At 42.8% G+C, this 14,567-nt stretch overlaps 1 protein-coding gene across 2 annotated transcripts in view; it reads left to right on the forward strand.

Moving 5' to 3' along the window:
- PBX3 (PBX homeobox 3) overlaps window positions 1-13,075 on the forward strand; it is a 197,670-nt gene extending 184,595 nt beyond the window's left edge. Inside the window, exons 6-9 of one of the 2 annotated variants that reach the window (XM_090274731.1) lie at window positions 6,494-6,659; window positions 7,869-7,981; window positions 8,751-8,840; window positions 11,557-13,075. In XM_090274731.1, the coding sequence (XP_090130857.1) occupies window positions 6,494-6,659; window positions 7,869-7,981; window positions 8,751-8,840; window positions 11,557-11,649 (462 nt within the window). In that variant the 3' untranslated portion in view covers window positions 11,650-13,075. The remainder of the gene's footprint in view (window positions 1-6,493; window positions 6,660-7,868; window positions 7,982-8,750; window positions 8,841-11,556) is intronic. The other variant, XM_090274732.1, reaches the window with a different exon arrangement.
- Window positions 13,076-14,567: the final 1,492 nt, after the last annotated feature.

Here is a 14,567-nt window from a genome sequence, read left to right on the forward strand (position 1 = left end):
CAGTGCAATATACAGATGATATATTATAGAATTGTACCCCTGAAACCTGTATAATTTTATTAACCAATGTCACCCCAGTAAATTCGATTAAAAAATAAATAAAATTGCTTTGCTATTTAGATTTTGTTGAATACATTTTAAAGATTCGTGTTACCATTTTATTTTGAAATGTCAACATTTATGACAAACTGAAATAACATTGTTTATAGCTACATAATCTTATTATGAAAAATTGTAGATGCCAACTTTTAAAATATGCAAAGGAGAAAAAATATATGAACGGGTATCTGATTTTTCAAAATTTGTTTAGGGAGTAAGTATTACAGCAAAAACCGTGTAGATCATTGCTATGGGACCCGTACCCGGATGGAAACGCTGTCTCCCCTGGCCTCAGGTGGCCTCACCGGAACCCACTCCTCACTGTACTTGCTAGAAATCTCAGGCTCCATCTCAGTCTCCCCTCTGCTTAGCTGGGACTTAACTGAACCCGTGGGGGGCTGGGTATGAGGTAGCCTGCAGGGCTCCTCTTCGTGCTTCTTTTTGCCTAGAGCGCTCTTCCCAGTCCTGTTCCTTAGCCAGAGCCTGCCGGCCCTTCAGGTGCCTGTGTTCGCGCTCAGCCCCTGACACCCACGCCCTGCCCCCCTCTCACTGCTCCCTCCTCCTCCCCCATAGAAATATTCCTCACTGGGGACCCTGCCCGCGGGCGTCACCACTTCCTTGTCAGCACTGCTTCCCCTTCACCACTGAGAGGGGTGAAGGGGATTGTTAGAGAGCAGCATCAGTCTCTGGGGCCTTGGAGACGTGGGGGGGCGGGGGCGGCAGCTTACGGTTGGGGTTTGTTTGTATCAGCACAGCTCCTAGAGGGCTGTACCTCTGAGACACGGAGTCTCAGTAAAAATACTATTGAATTGAATTGAAGCTGAGCAACCAGTTCAAGTTTCATCTTACCTCAGAAGTCTGCTCTGATTGCCCAGACCTGCTGAGACTCCCCTTCCTCCGAATTTCCGCTGAACTTAGAATCTGTACTGTGCAGTTCGGGGTGATCATCACTGTCCTGCAATTTTGGCTAATTATTTTGTGTCTAGCATTGCTTTCATAACCAGATTATAAATTTGAGGCAGATAAAGGTACATGTTTATGTTTGCATTCCCCCCCACCCCCAGCATCTGGTCCTCAAATAACATCATTTAGTTCAATGTCATTTCATTATAACACTGAAATACCATAGGAACTTAGCTCTTGTTTATATCAGTGAGCCTGTGGTAAAATTGGTTTTGTTATACGTTGTTTTGCTTAAAGTTGCAGCACCCATCACCAGCCTTAAGTGAGGCCTTACTGACTATAATAGATACTCAAGTAAGTTTATTCCAATTGATTATAAAACACGAAAAAAAGTTGACGGTAAGTCCTGGGGTTGAAATCTGGATCCATCAGACTTAGCTCTGTGATTTGGGGCAATTTCTATAGTCTGGATCTCATTTCTTCACTGATAAAACCTCAGTGGTAGTAACAGCCGGTAATTATCAGGTAGTCACTATGTGCCAAAAGCATTAATGCACCCAACAATATCAGGAGGAAGATACTACTATGTCAGAGTGTGGATTTGAAAGCAAACCCTGATTCCCAGGCACTTACTGGTGGTGTGACACTGCCCACGTCTGACTTACCTACTTCAGAGGCAGAGATTCTGAGTGAATGAAAGGTTCTGAATACCTTTTTGAAGAAGATAAAAAAGCAGTACGGAAGCTGAATTTACTTCACTTTGAAAAGGATTTTACTCTTTTTTCCCCAGCTTTATTAAGATATAATTGATACATAACGTTGTCTAAGTTTAAGGTACACACCTGCTGATTTGATACATTTATAAACTGTAAAATGATTGCCCACACAGTATTAACTGCCACCCCCATCTAGTCACGTGGTTACCATTTCTTTTTCGTGGTGAGAACATTTAGACCTACTCTCTTGGCAACATTTAAGTATATGGTTTGGTATTATTATTAGCTGTAGTCTCCACACTGTACATGAGATCCCAACACTTGTTAATTTTATAAATGGCTATCTGTACCCTTTGACCAATATCTCCCCAGCCTCCCCTCTCCCTGCGGCCAGCCCCTGGAAGCCACCCCTGTGCTCTCTGTTTCTCTAGTTTGTCTCTTAGAGTCTATATATAAAAACATTTTGCTTTTTAAAAGCAATTGGCAATCTGCGGCTCCATGAAGTTAGGGGAAACGCATGGCTAAAGGAAATGGGAGAGACCAGAAGCTTTTCTGGCCACTTCTTGGCTTTGCAGAAGGGCACCAGAAAATTAGCAGCCAGCAAAATGTTCACTACTCATTTCCCTGATTACACAAAGCTCACAGTTTGGGGGCTGATAGCAATGAACATCAGTAGAGTGAAGAGACTACTTGTGGTTTTATTCTCATTTTTAATTGATTTTGAAATTCTTGCTTGGCCCTTCGCCTTTTGCATAGCCTAGAGTTATGAGTCCTGGATACCTGGCTCAGAAGAGAAGCACAGGACAGTGTATTCCCTTTCTCTCCACCAATTTCCTGCCTGTGTTTCTATTTGGGGACCAATGTACAGACCATTCCAGTTCAGAGATGGAGCAAGCTCTGCCCTGCTTTAGTGCCCTGCATGTGTGCAGACTGGCTCCGCCAAGAGCACTGGGCAGGAGGGGCCCCATGTGATCTGCAGCTTTGGGTGCTTCCTGCTGGGTGAGGGTAGGGGTTCTTCTGCAACTGATTGTATCCATCTGTTTTAAGAGGGTGAAAACAAAATTCCTGAACTTAGGTGTCGATTTATACATTAATTACGCAGATCTCAGTTGCAGCAGTGTGGTCTTAATAGCTGTATTGCTGTAGTGCCCAAATGTGTGGTATCAGAATGTAACGTGCATATTTTAATTTGAGAAATAGTTTAACATTTTTAGATATTCATTTAGATGTGGTTATGCAGGTTAAACATAACGTATGATCACTGCTTCTTTCATTGCTTCCAATTAAACCTTGCTTGTTAGTTTAACCTCTAGGTAATCCCATCAAACAATTGATGTCAAGGAAACACTGCCCACAGTAGCTTCGGATGAGTGGCCATTAATTTTAATTGCCTGATATTAAAGATTAAGAAGTATTGGGACTAGCAGAATAGAAACGATCTGATGTCAAGCAAATCCACTTGCTAAAGCTTCCCCAGGCTGCTGGTGATATTAAAATTTTACTGTGAGAATTAAATAAACCTTTATTAGTGATGACTGTTGTTTGATTGGTCCAGGGGTATGCATAAACACTGGATTCTTACATATCTAGAGATGAGACCTTCGATGGTACAGAGATTCCTCAATTATGAAACTGTTAATAAAACTGTAATCTGATTTTCCAGGCTAGGTTTCATTAATGTATTATAGCTTCTCTGATTGTCAAGGTAATATTAACTACAAAGCACGGAATCCAACAGAGAATTGTTTAGAAGAAGAGAATTCTAAGATGGGCCTTTGTTGCTAAATTCAGAGTTGGGGAATTTTCATTAATTATGCTTAAATGCCAGATTCCCTCTCAACCAGGGGTATCTCCCTCTGCACTATAAGTATAGTCAATATTTAACTCTTTCAATGGCCTGTCAGTCCTGTTCAGACGAGCTAGAGTCATGGTATATGTCAAAGGAGCTGTTTCGCAAACCAGCTAGGGCTGCCTCCTGAGCTGAGTGTGGACTCATGAAAGGTGAAGTGGATTCTAAGGGAGCTTGCACCTTTAGGGTCCTTTTTCTGTCTTGATTTAGAACGTCTGTTTTCATTACTTTATTTTTAATTTAAAAATATTTTATTGTATTTTTTCCATTACCATTTAACCCCCTTATTCTCCCCTCCCCCCTGTAATCGCCACTGTTATGTCCATGAGTCCTTTCTCCTTTTTTCTTGACCCTTCCACCCCCTGAGAACTTCTGTTTTTAGAGTCATATGCTTCTGGTATAGGAATGGATTCTAACAGTCACTGAGGCTGACTTCCCCTGGTGCAGAAATGTCTCCCAGAGCATCTGTCTCCATCCTCTTGGAGGCCTGGACACCGCATGAGCATCATCTCGGGCTTCTCCCTCTCCCCTGCCAATGGCCAAATTCTGCCTGTTCCTCCTTCTTGATATCTATCCTCACCACTCCTACCTACAGCTCTCCCTGGCTTAGGCCCTCACTGCCTCCTCCTCACCTGTGGACTTGCCTAACTTTCCTCCCACTACCCTGTCCTACACAGTCACCATGAACACCAGCCCCAGGTGGATGTGGCTCAGAGAAGGGAGGGCAGACAAAGGCATGTCAGGGTGAGCTTTGGTCCCTCAGGGCAGTTGAGAGCTTGTATGTGACAGTCTAGATGTTCGAACTGAAACCAACGAGTAGAAATGAAAGGGAACTAGATCTTAGTTCCAGAGAGAGACTGTATATCCATTAGAATTGTTTAATGGTGGAACTGGGGACTTTGTGAGGCAGTGAGTCCCGTGTCTGGAAGTGCAGATGCCATGATCACGAAGAGAAAGTAGAGAAAGTAGAGGAGGCAGAGGTTTAGAGGACACATGAGTCCATTTTAGACTATTGATTTGGAGGTCGTGGCAGAGCATTTGTATGGAAATGTCTTAAAAATTGAGAACTGAAATTCATAGACATTAGGGGTAGAGATGGAAATCTGGAAGTCATCCACACAGAGACAAAAATGGAAATAACTGATGTGGCTAAGGTGGCTCAAGGAGAAAGAGGAGAGCTGAGTGTTGGAGAAAACACACGCGTGCTCGCACACACACCCTGGTGTGTGAGGGAAGGAAGAGGAGCAGGAGCACAATATCATAGAAACCGTGCAAAGAAAGTGCTTTAAGAAGGAGGGGTAGAAATTACAAGTATTCGAGGAGAGTGAAAAAGAAAAGGCCCTTGGATATGGGACAGGTGGGATGCCTATTGTAACCACCTCAATCAGCTACCTAGGCCTTGAGATTGCTAAGATTAAATAAGGAAATATATGCAAAGGGCTCTGGGTAATGCTGGGCAAGCACACAGGGGGCAGTCACTGAAGGGTAGTTACGACAGCCTCTGCTATTTGATAGGAAGGACAGCAGTGAACAGCCAGCCCTTTAAGGGGAAGAAATGGTGGAACTGAAATAGCTATGGAGCCTTGATCTGTAGTTCACTTCCTTCCTGATGAGTTTTTGGCTCGTTGCCGTCCGCTGAACCTGCACTCGTGGGGCTGCATAGGTCTTCTTCAGTGAGTGTGCCCGCGTACGTGTGTGCGCGCACAGTGATTCCCCCGGAGGGGACAGCATGTGCGCAGTGGCGAGGCCAGCATTGTCTTCCTCATGTGGCTCCCTTGCCAGGGCTCTCTGGCTTCTTTCATAAGGATGAGTGCCATGGGCTGAAGAATGAGAGTTCTTCTTCCAAAGCAATTAACGACTTGGCAAAGATGGTGAACAAGTGTGCCCATTGGTGTAAATTGGGTTGGAGGGTTCATACCACTCCTCCTTTCTCCTCAGGGTAATACAGTGATCCACCCACCCTGATACCATAGCCACATGCATGCACCTTTGACATATGGTTAAATTATTGAAAAATATTTTTTAACTGTTACTTTAACAAAAGAGAGATTAGAGCCTTTTATGTAGCAGTTGATACCTTCTTATAAATAGCTTTGTGGATTTTGGCTTCTATATATAGCTCAGCTACAGGTGCTTGAATATGTACCATAACTGAGCCATGAGTCTTGGGCTGAAGTTTTGCTATCAGTGAAATGTGATAAAATCTGCCTGTTGACAAGATCCTCTTTAGAAATCTCTTCCATTTGCACTGGCTGACATCATAAATAGTTTGCAAAAGAAATAAGTGTAGTGCACTGGATGAAATCAGAGCTGCTCCTGGGTATTTGCATTTGATACTACTGGAGTTATTTGAATTTTCAAGTTGTGATCTTCTCACGTGGGAACTGCAGAGCTTGAGCAGCCGTCTTGGCAGACATACAGTATCGTCTAAGGCCGGAGACAAAGGGATTTTTCATCCATTACTAATTGATGTTACTCTTTTCAGCAGACCAAACACGATTCTACTATACAGCTGCCAAAATTATTTGAGACCCAGAAAAAACAAGTCATTCTTTCTCAACTATTTCTTATTATTTGCCTAACTTAACAAACATTTCCTTCAGTGTTTAGCTACTTTTGGTGGTACTGGTAACTTATATACTAACTGGTATACACCGATTGAATATTTTTTATGGCCAGCAGGGCTTGCAGCCATTTTAGTGTTGCTGTGGCTAGCTCCAAGAAGCAGTAGCATTCCGAGTATTGAAAGGTTTGCCAAAAGAGAAAGTGAATCCCTGAAACCAGTATGCATTATCCACAGGGTATGATTGCAGGCTCAGCATTGAGTGTCTCCCAAGGGGTCCTCCTGATATCCAACACGCACTGGAAGTTGGACTTCTCCCCCTCTGACCTCTCTTCTCCTCACTCATGTCCCTGTGATTTTCAGGTATCCAACTGGTTTGGCAACAAACGAATCAGGTACAAGAAGAATATCGGCAAGTTTCAGGAAGAAGCCAACCTCTACGCTGCAAAGACAGCGGTGACAGCCGCACATGCAGTGGCCGCAGCTGTGCAGAACAACCAGACCAACTCGCCCACCACGCCAAACTCTGGTGCGTACTGGTGCTCACTCCCTCCTCAGCCCAGGCAGCCTTCTGCCACACAGGCCAGGACACAAGAGCCATACTAAGGACACAGTGGATCTATATGAAAAGGCAGGCTTGTTCCTGGGATGGGTGAATAATTGATGGCCAGAGCCTGTAAACCCACTCTTCATAGTGAGTTCCACTCGCTACTGGTAGATTCTCGAACTTCCACACTTTGTAGTGGTTTGTAATTCAGCAGTTAGGCAGAGTGCCATCACTAGTGATTATTTTAACCATATTGTTCTTATATATTTTAAGGTCAATAATGTCTGTCAAAGAATGAAGTAGCAAAAGTGGGAAATGCACCTGTTGCTGCATAAGGACGCTAGAACACTGGCGTTGAGTACAGTCATGCTTCCCACCTCAGGCGGCGCACACGCAGCCCGCCGCCCTTCCCAGCCCTTCCTCAGCACCTGTGGGGCTTGCTAGGATGAGGAGGTGGTTAGCCATGGACATATGGGACTTCATACATGGAGGCGAGAGCTTCGCTCCTCAAATATATTCTGGCCAAATTTTATGTGACCTTTGTGATGGAATTAGAAGCATCTTAAAATTATAGGGAACTTGAATAACAATGAAGGATATGCAGCAAGTTCAAACAAATGGACTTGAGAAGCAATACAAGGACTTTTTTTAAAAAGAGAACTAATAATAATATCTTTAAAAGTGCAGAACGGGAGCGGTTTTTTTGTTTTGTTGTCTCCCCCCCGTTCCCCAAGGTTCTTTTTAATGGAACATGAGAACATATAAAAAGAGAGTTAGGTAGAGGGTAGTATAGCAAAGAAACAGCTTCAGAAAAATGTCTCTTCTCTGGCTAGTTGTCCACCATGGCAGTTAATGATGGGAAAGGGAAAGATCACATTTAATGACCAAATCCTGGTGCTAAATGAAAACAAGGGGATGGTTCTGGGCCAGCTCCTGGGTGTTTTTCTGTTTATTTTGATTTTCTCTTTGTTTCTTATTGGGACTTCCCCAGTGATAGGACTTTCCTACATGTAACATGAATCACAGGAACTAACTCTTTGGAGTTATTCTCTATCCTCTTAGATCTGGAAATACTTCAGTGTTGTGCACAACCTTTCCCTTCTGTTCCTTTCCTCCTTTCCCTGCCTCTAGGTCATGAGGATTGTGTGTGTAGCTCTCTGTTATTCAGCTACTTAACTCTTTCCTTTCCAGGTTCTTCTGGTTCTTTTAACCTCCCAAATTCTGGGGACATGTTCATGAACATGCAGAGTCTGAATGGGGATTCTTACCAAGGGTCCCAAGTCGGAGCCAATGTGCAATCACAGGTAGGAGAAATGCCCCAACTGGGGCCTTTCTAGCAGGGTAGGGTTTGGGCTCAAAACTCCTTACTCTCGCCCCATGGAAGTGGTCTGCACACCTGTGCAGAACCTGGGCTGGGTGCTTCCAAATGGGACCCATCTGCCCCACCACTTAATTTAATGAGAAGTCAAGTGAACAGTGACTTTTGATGATTCAAACTTGATAAATTTTGTGAATGCATTCGGCTCTGGCTTGAGCTCATGGAGAGGGGTTGGGTGCATCTTCCTTTTGTAACAAAATAGATGAGAAAAATTGTGTGTGCCAGTGTGTGTGTGGTTTTAAAACATACTACTTAATTTCTGTTTTTTTGTTTTTTTTTTAAAGTCAGAATATGAAAACCTAAGTTCTTAAAATATATTTCAGGTTCAACTTTTTTTTTGTCCTCTTAATTGAGAACAGTTTTATGCACATAGATGTGTGTGTGTGAGAGAGATTCAGTATACATATTTATAAGTAGTTTTCACCCACAGCCACTGCACACATTTGTTTGGTGTAGATGGAAAGCTTGCATTGCCATGAAGGTGTTACTGTTGGGCTGGCATAAAAAACAAAGATGTGGGAGCCTAAATATGCAAAGGATTGTTGAAATTCTGCCAGCACATTTGATTGATAAATTTGTCTTTCATTGAAGTTGCTAAACCCTCGTGGCACACATAGTTCAAGTTGTGTCCTTTTGTTAAGTGATGCTGTTTTAATAGATTTGTGATGATGCATTTTCTGTCGTCCCACTTCCAGGTGGATACCCTCCGTCATGTTATCAATCAGACGGGAGGCTACAGTGATGGCCTTGGAGGAAATTCACTGTACAGTCCACATAACTTAAACGTGAGTACTCTAGGGAACCAGATTTGAAGAGCTATAGAAAGTGTCAGGTAAACAGCGACTAATAAATTAATTAATGGCCATTTGACTTGGCTCCTCATCTTGTTGGCAGTGTCTTCGTTATACTTTTATTTTATAGACTTAAATACATGACGTTACCTAGATACCCTTAAAAGTTCTCACAGATGCCCAGTGTCTGGTGTTCTGTCATCAAGAGGGACTTAAACACCAGCCCACTAGGATGCCACCCCCTACTGGCCATGCTGTATGGTCCCAGGGAGATGATGAAGAACAGGTCATTGATCTTAGAATCCGGCAGCAGGAAACATTCCGAGGCGCAGCTCAGGTGAAGGTGACGACCTTAGGGGGCCCAGACAGATCAACAGACCAAGCTAAACAAAGAATCCTCTTCTTAAGAGCAGTTTGTTATGTTGTCAGTATGGGATACAAACATGTTCAGCCTTTTTAATGGCCTCTCAGTTTTTAATTGTGGAGGAAATAATTTTAACTTTTGTAGCCAATTCACCATAACTTACTTCCCCTCCCCACCCTGACAGGGATGGAAAATGGCAAAAAGCTCTTGAAAAGGAGCCAGGGGTATTGGGTGGAGCTGGGGTGGAGGGGTGGGCGGGATCTGGGATCCCAGACTTAGGGAGGAAATGAACTGCCCAATGCATGGTGGTAGAGTCAGCAAGAAAACGGACAAAATTCTCTCTTTTTAGGGCCTTGGCTTGCTATGAGAGTAAATATTAATGATTTAAAAAGTGATTGAGGATGTTCAATTGTAAAGGGGAAAAAGGACCATTAAATACTCAAATCTTTTACATTTGAAATGTCAAATCTTTCTTTTTGGGCTTATAAATAACTCATAATAACCCACAACAAACCATATAAAAAGCCTTTTAGTTGCATTTCTCCTTTTTCATTTAAGTGTTTTGAAATGCTTCAGAGAATGTGCGATATCCTTATCAGCGTGATAAAATATGAAACTGTGATTGCCTGCAGCGTTTTACAGACATGAATTCCATCTTCACTGATGAGGCTTGATAAGGCGCTGCTGTATAATACAGTGCATAATCTCAAACCACCAGAGTGAGGATTAATTTATTTTGAAAAAAAAAAAGAATGCTTGCTGACAACCTCTCCTCCAGCTGCCACGCTGGGTAAAAATATTGTACATTTGTTTATAAATTTGGATAAAAGAGGAATGATGTTTACTTCAGATGGAATATCTTTAGACTTGTATCTGCGTAAGAGTTTTTCTTTTTCTAAGTAGATTTTCATACCTGAGGGTGAAAACAACTTACCTTTTATACAGAGAAGAGGATTTCTAAGAGTCCACACAAATACACATCCCCCTGCACTCCCGAGGCTTTGAAAATACACTGCCGTCCCCTTTTTTCCCTCCTAAGCTGAATTTGACTTGCCTCGAGCCTGGCAAATCTTTTTCTGTTTGGCTCTGGTCATCTCTGCAGTGCTGTTGGGTCCACACGCCCTTTCTCTGTGACCCTTAGAGGGAGGAAAGATGCTGTAATTTACATGCAGAACTCTGCAGTCCATCAGAAGATAGGGAGTTCTCTAAGAACAGTGATCATGGGAGAAGGAAAAATTCCCAGCACAAGGTTCATCTAACTGTGGATCCAAGCTGGGCAGGGAATCTAGAGAGTTCTCAGTAGCCTAGTGACACAAGCCTTTGTTAAAGAAGACATCTTGGGTGGACTCGCAGAAGTTGCAGGTGGAGGTGAGGGATGCGGGGGTCCTGGGGAACCCTGTGGCCCACAGCTACGTTGGTGTGGGAGGTCTGGGTCTGGGGACAGCCTGGCATGAGGCCAGCCTGTGCTGCAAGCACTGGGTGTCAGCCAGCTCACCCTTGCCTTCTCTCCAGAAAGGCCTGCCCCGTCACTTCCACTCAGTGTTCCCCAACTCACAAGCTCAGTACCTCCCTCTTGACTGACACAAAAATATGTAGCGACAAGCTGTCTGCCACAGCAGAAATCTGATCAGACATTGATTTCAGCAATTGCCTCTATAGGCCAAGACATGAGGCAAATTTGTTTCTGAGTACTGCTATTGCTGATGCAGACCTGAGGCAGGAAGGGCCAGCGGCATGTGAAAGGCGGTAGCGAGATCCCAAATAGGAGCTCCAGTTAGAGATAATTGGAATACAGATTTGAATAGTGTGCGCTTCTCCACAGTTCATGCGTTTTCATTCTGGAGGATCCTATTTGGAGGGAACTTCTGGCCTTCATTTTCCAGCGGTTATAGTAGCTGGCAGTCAGGCATGTGTGGAAAAGGGTGGGCAAGTCCTTCTCTATGGAAACGAGGATTAAGCGGGGCTGAAGTTTCTGTTTCATGGAGCCCAGGGTCTTGCTGAGGCATTGCACTGAGCTTTCCCACTGCTCTCTTCTTAAAAGATTTCTTTTTGAGTCACTTTATCTTTACCATCAAATCAAAGGCCGAGCTTTGTGCCAACTTGAGACTAGCAAAAGCCCTCCTTCAGCGTGCTGATTTATTGCCAAGTCTTTACTTGGTGGGATGGATTTGTTTTACATGCATTTAATCCCACTTTAACACATGCTTCAAAGTGCTGCCAAAGTGGGTTTGCAAAATACATTTTGCTAATGCATCTTTGCTCTCATGTTGTCATCTGGGTATTTTAAATTGGGGAGTAGAATTAATATGTAGACGTGCACCCGTTGAACTGTGTTTCTCCTTTCAGGCTAATGGAGGCTGGCAGGACGCAACAACTCCATCTTCTGTGACTTCTCCCACAGAAGGCCCAGGAAGTGTGCACTCTGATACCTCTAACTAATCTCTGGCAACACTTTTCCCTGAGCTGACATGCCTTGATAAGTGCATTCAGAGCAATAGGAGGAAAAGGAAAGCGTTTTTGTAGCCCACCATCTACAGCTTTACTGTAAAACCTTGTCTTATTAGAGAACTTGGTGATCTGTTTTTTAAGGAATCATAATCATTTGTATTTATACTTAAAAACACACAATGTTAAAAAAGCACTTTATCCAATTAGGCCAAGATTTAACATTGTTGACAGTCCTGTAGCTATTTTATCATAATTTATTGTCAATATTTTACATTAATGGTTTCACAGTTGCCAATTGCTTGGCCTTAAGGGTAAAAAAGTACAATATAAACTAAACCTCAATTGTCAAAGCAGAAGCAAAGACTCACCTCACCTAAATTGAACTTCTTGCTTATTTCCATCGCAGACTTTGATTGTCTTTCTTTCATGTCGCTAATGGAGTTGGAATAAAGGAGCTGTGTGGCTCTCTCTGTTAATGATGGTTGTGTTTAAGAATCTTCCTCGTCACATTGTGTTATAATTAGATCAGAGACTGGTAGCATCTTTTCTCTCTGAAAGCACCAGTGCCCAGAGTCTGCTTGGTAATTAAATTATGGATCCAGATTGTTCTGGGAGATGAAGGTACTTGCTGCTGATGGAGGTGAACATGAGATCCGTCTGGGTTTTACGGTGTGCGCTGGGTGCTGCACAGACTTGTCAAGGTTTGCTACGTCCTCTGGGCATTGACAAAGGCCCTGCTCTTTGGAGTGTTGTATATAGTGTAGCAAAAGAGTATTTATACATCTCACCAATCAAAACACAGCTTTATTACCTCATGCGAACTCATACAAACCAATAGAATTTCAACATGTTCTGTAGCTTAGAGTGCTCACTTACTACCTCTGAACAATACTCACGCTGTAGTTTGTCTCTTTCTTATCTTTTTGCATCTTGTAATTAACTCTTTGTTTCCCTTCATAAAATGTAATGTACATTGTAATCTTTTAAAAGAAAAATCAGGGTTGCATTTGCAACTTTTAAAAAACCTTGAGTGGAAACATTGGGTCTTAAATTAACACAGGATCAGTAAAACTGTTGTAAATACTGAGAAACGTTTTGAATGTTCTTCATCTTGTTACTAATTCATGCAAAAAAAAAAAAAAAAGCAGCGACTAATTGTGATGCATTCAGATTTCAGTATTCAGTACTGTATATTTCACCCTGTGTAATGGGGCCCCCCTTCCTTTCTCTCTTTTTGTATTGTATGCGATTCTGAAACTGATTGAGTCATGAAAATAATTTGTGGCAGTGATTCTAATGTATTAAAGACGTTTCGTGTTCCTTTCTAACTGGATTACACCCTGGATTGAAAAAGTCTTCCTCGTGGTAGTTATATGTAGTTTCAAACATGAATAAACTTTTTGCTTTCATGATTAAATGTTGATACCATTTCTTACACCACCACACGAGCCAACCGGGACAGGCCAAGGAGAGCCTGCCCAGAGGCACGCCGGGGCACGAAGTGTGTGGCCTGTGGAAGAGGGACTTAGAGATGACGGTGATGTGGGGAGGAAGGGACACACCCTGCTGACTGATGGCTCTCTGCTGCCCCACTGTGCTCCGTCCTCCCTGACCCTCGTGCTCCAAGCACACTGCAGGGAAGATATCCCCATTTTCATAGATTAGGAACTAAAGCTCATAAAAGGTAAGCAAATACCATCAGGTAACAGACCTAGGTCTGTGGCCGTGGAAGTCACACCCTCCAGACCGAATGAGGCAGCTGACCCTTGTTAGATGGAAAATCCTTTGCTGTAATTTTAAAAAGTAACCAGTCTTGTCACGTTCATGTCTTCATTTTCATAACTTCCGTGAGATACCAGTTAAGAACAAGCAAAAGTTTGAAAAGTGTGAGCTTCACATGCCATTAAACACACACACACACACACACACACACACACACACACACACCCTTCTCTTAACATTATCTTTTTAAAAACTAAACATGTAAAATGTAAGACCAACTAGAAATCCTTTAACTGGATTAAACATTGTTTTTGTTTTATTTAAACGCTTAGAAATTCCATATACTTACATATACATACATCTGTTGCTAATATCTAAATCTTTATAATAAAAGAAGTCAATCACAGGTAATTGGCCTACTTACTATATATCTCAAGGAAATTGACTCACAGGAAATCAGATTAATGTTAATCAGTTGCAGCAAATTGTCTATGATAAATACAACTGTTTTACTATTTTGGTTGGTAGAACCAGGCAAAACAAGGTCTAGGGCCACCATTCCCATTAATCTTGAGGCAGTTATGCTGTGAGAGTAAACTTTATAAAACAGATTGCCCTCCAAAACTGTCCTCCCTCACGCGGGCGCTCAGCCTGCCTGTAGGAATCTCTCCCCTGGCTAAGCAGTTATTTGCATGATTCAATTAGCTTATGGGTCAGCCCTTCTTATCTTTTACATAAAACAATCTATGCTATGTGGTTTTGCAAAAATATTCTGTGGAATCCTCACACACACACACACACAAGCACATCTTGAAGTCCAGAGACACACTTCTAAGAAGTCTCAGGGTTGATTTTTCAGGCCACTCTGTTGAGAGAAGCATCCACCAGTGTTTGTTGGAGACTTACACCTTGACCAGCAACCCTTGGGGGAACTGAGTCTAAGGCCTTATTCTGGGGAGACCTTCATAAAAAGAGCAATTCCTTTCCTACGGGCCAGTGTAGGAGGCACACGTTTCTCTCTCTGATGGAAGCACCTCACTTCATGGATGAGGAAACTGGGGCATGGCCTGGGCCCCAAGGTTCTCATGTCTCACTCAGATTGGGTGAAATGTGTTGATTGGATAGATTTTCACCAGGTACCTTTTCTGGGTCAAGCAATGGGTTAAGGACTAGACCCAGAGTTGCAG

Source organism: Furipterus horrens, unplaced genomic scaffold, assembly GCF_987537825.1.
Source record: "Furipterus horrens unplaced genomic scaffold, mFurHor1.1.pri manual_scaffold_4, whole genome shotgun sequence".
NCBI classification, from domain to species: Eukaryota; Metazoa; Chordata; class Mammalia; order Chiroptera; family Furipteridae; genus Furipterus; species Furipterus horrens.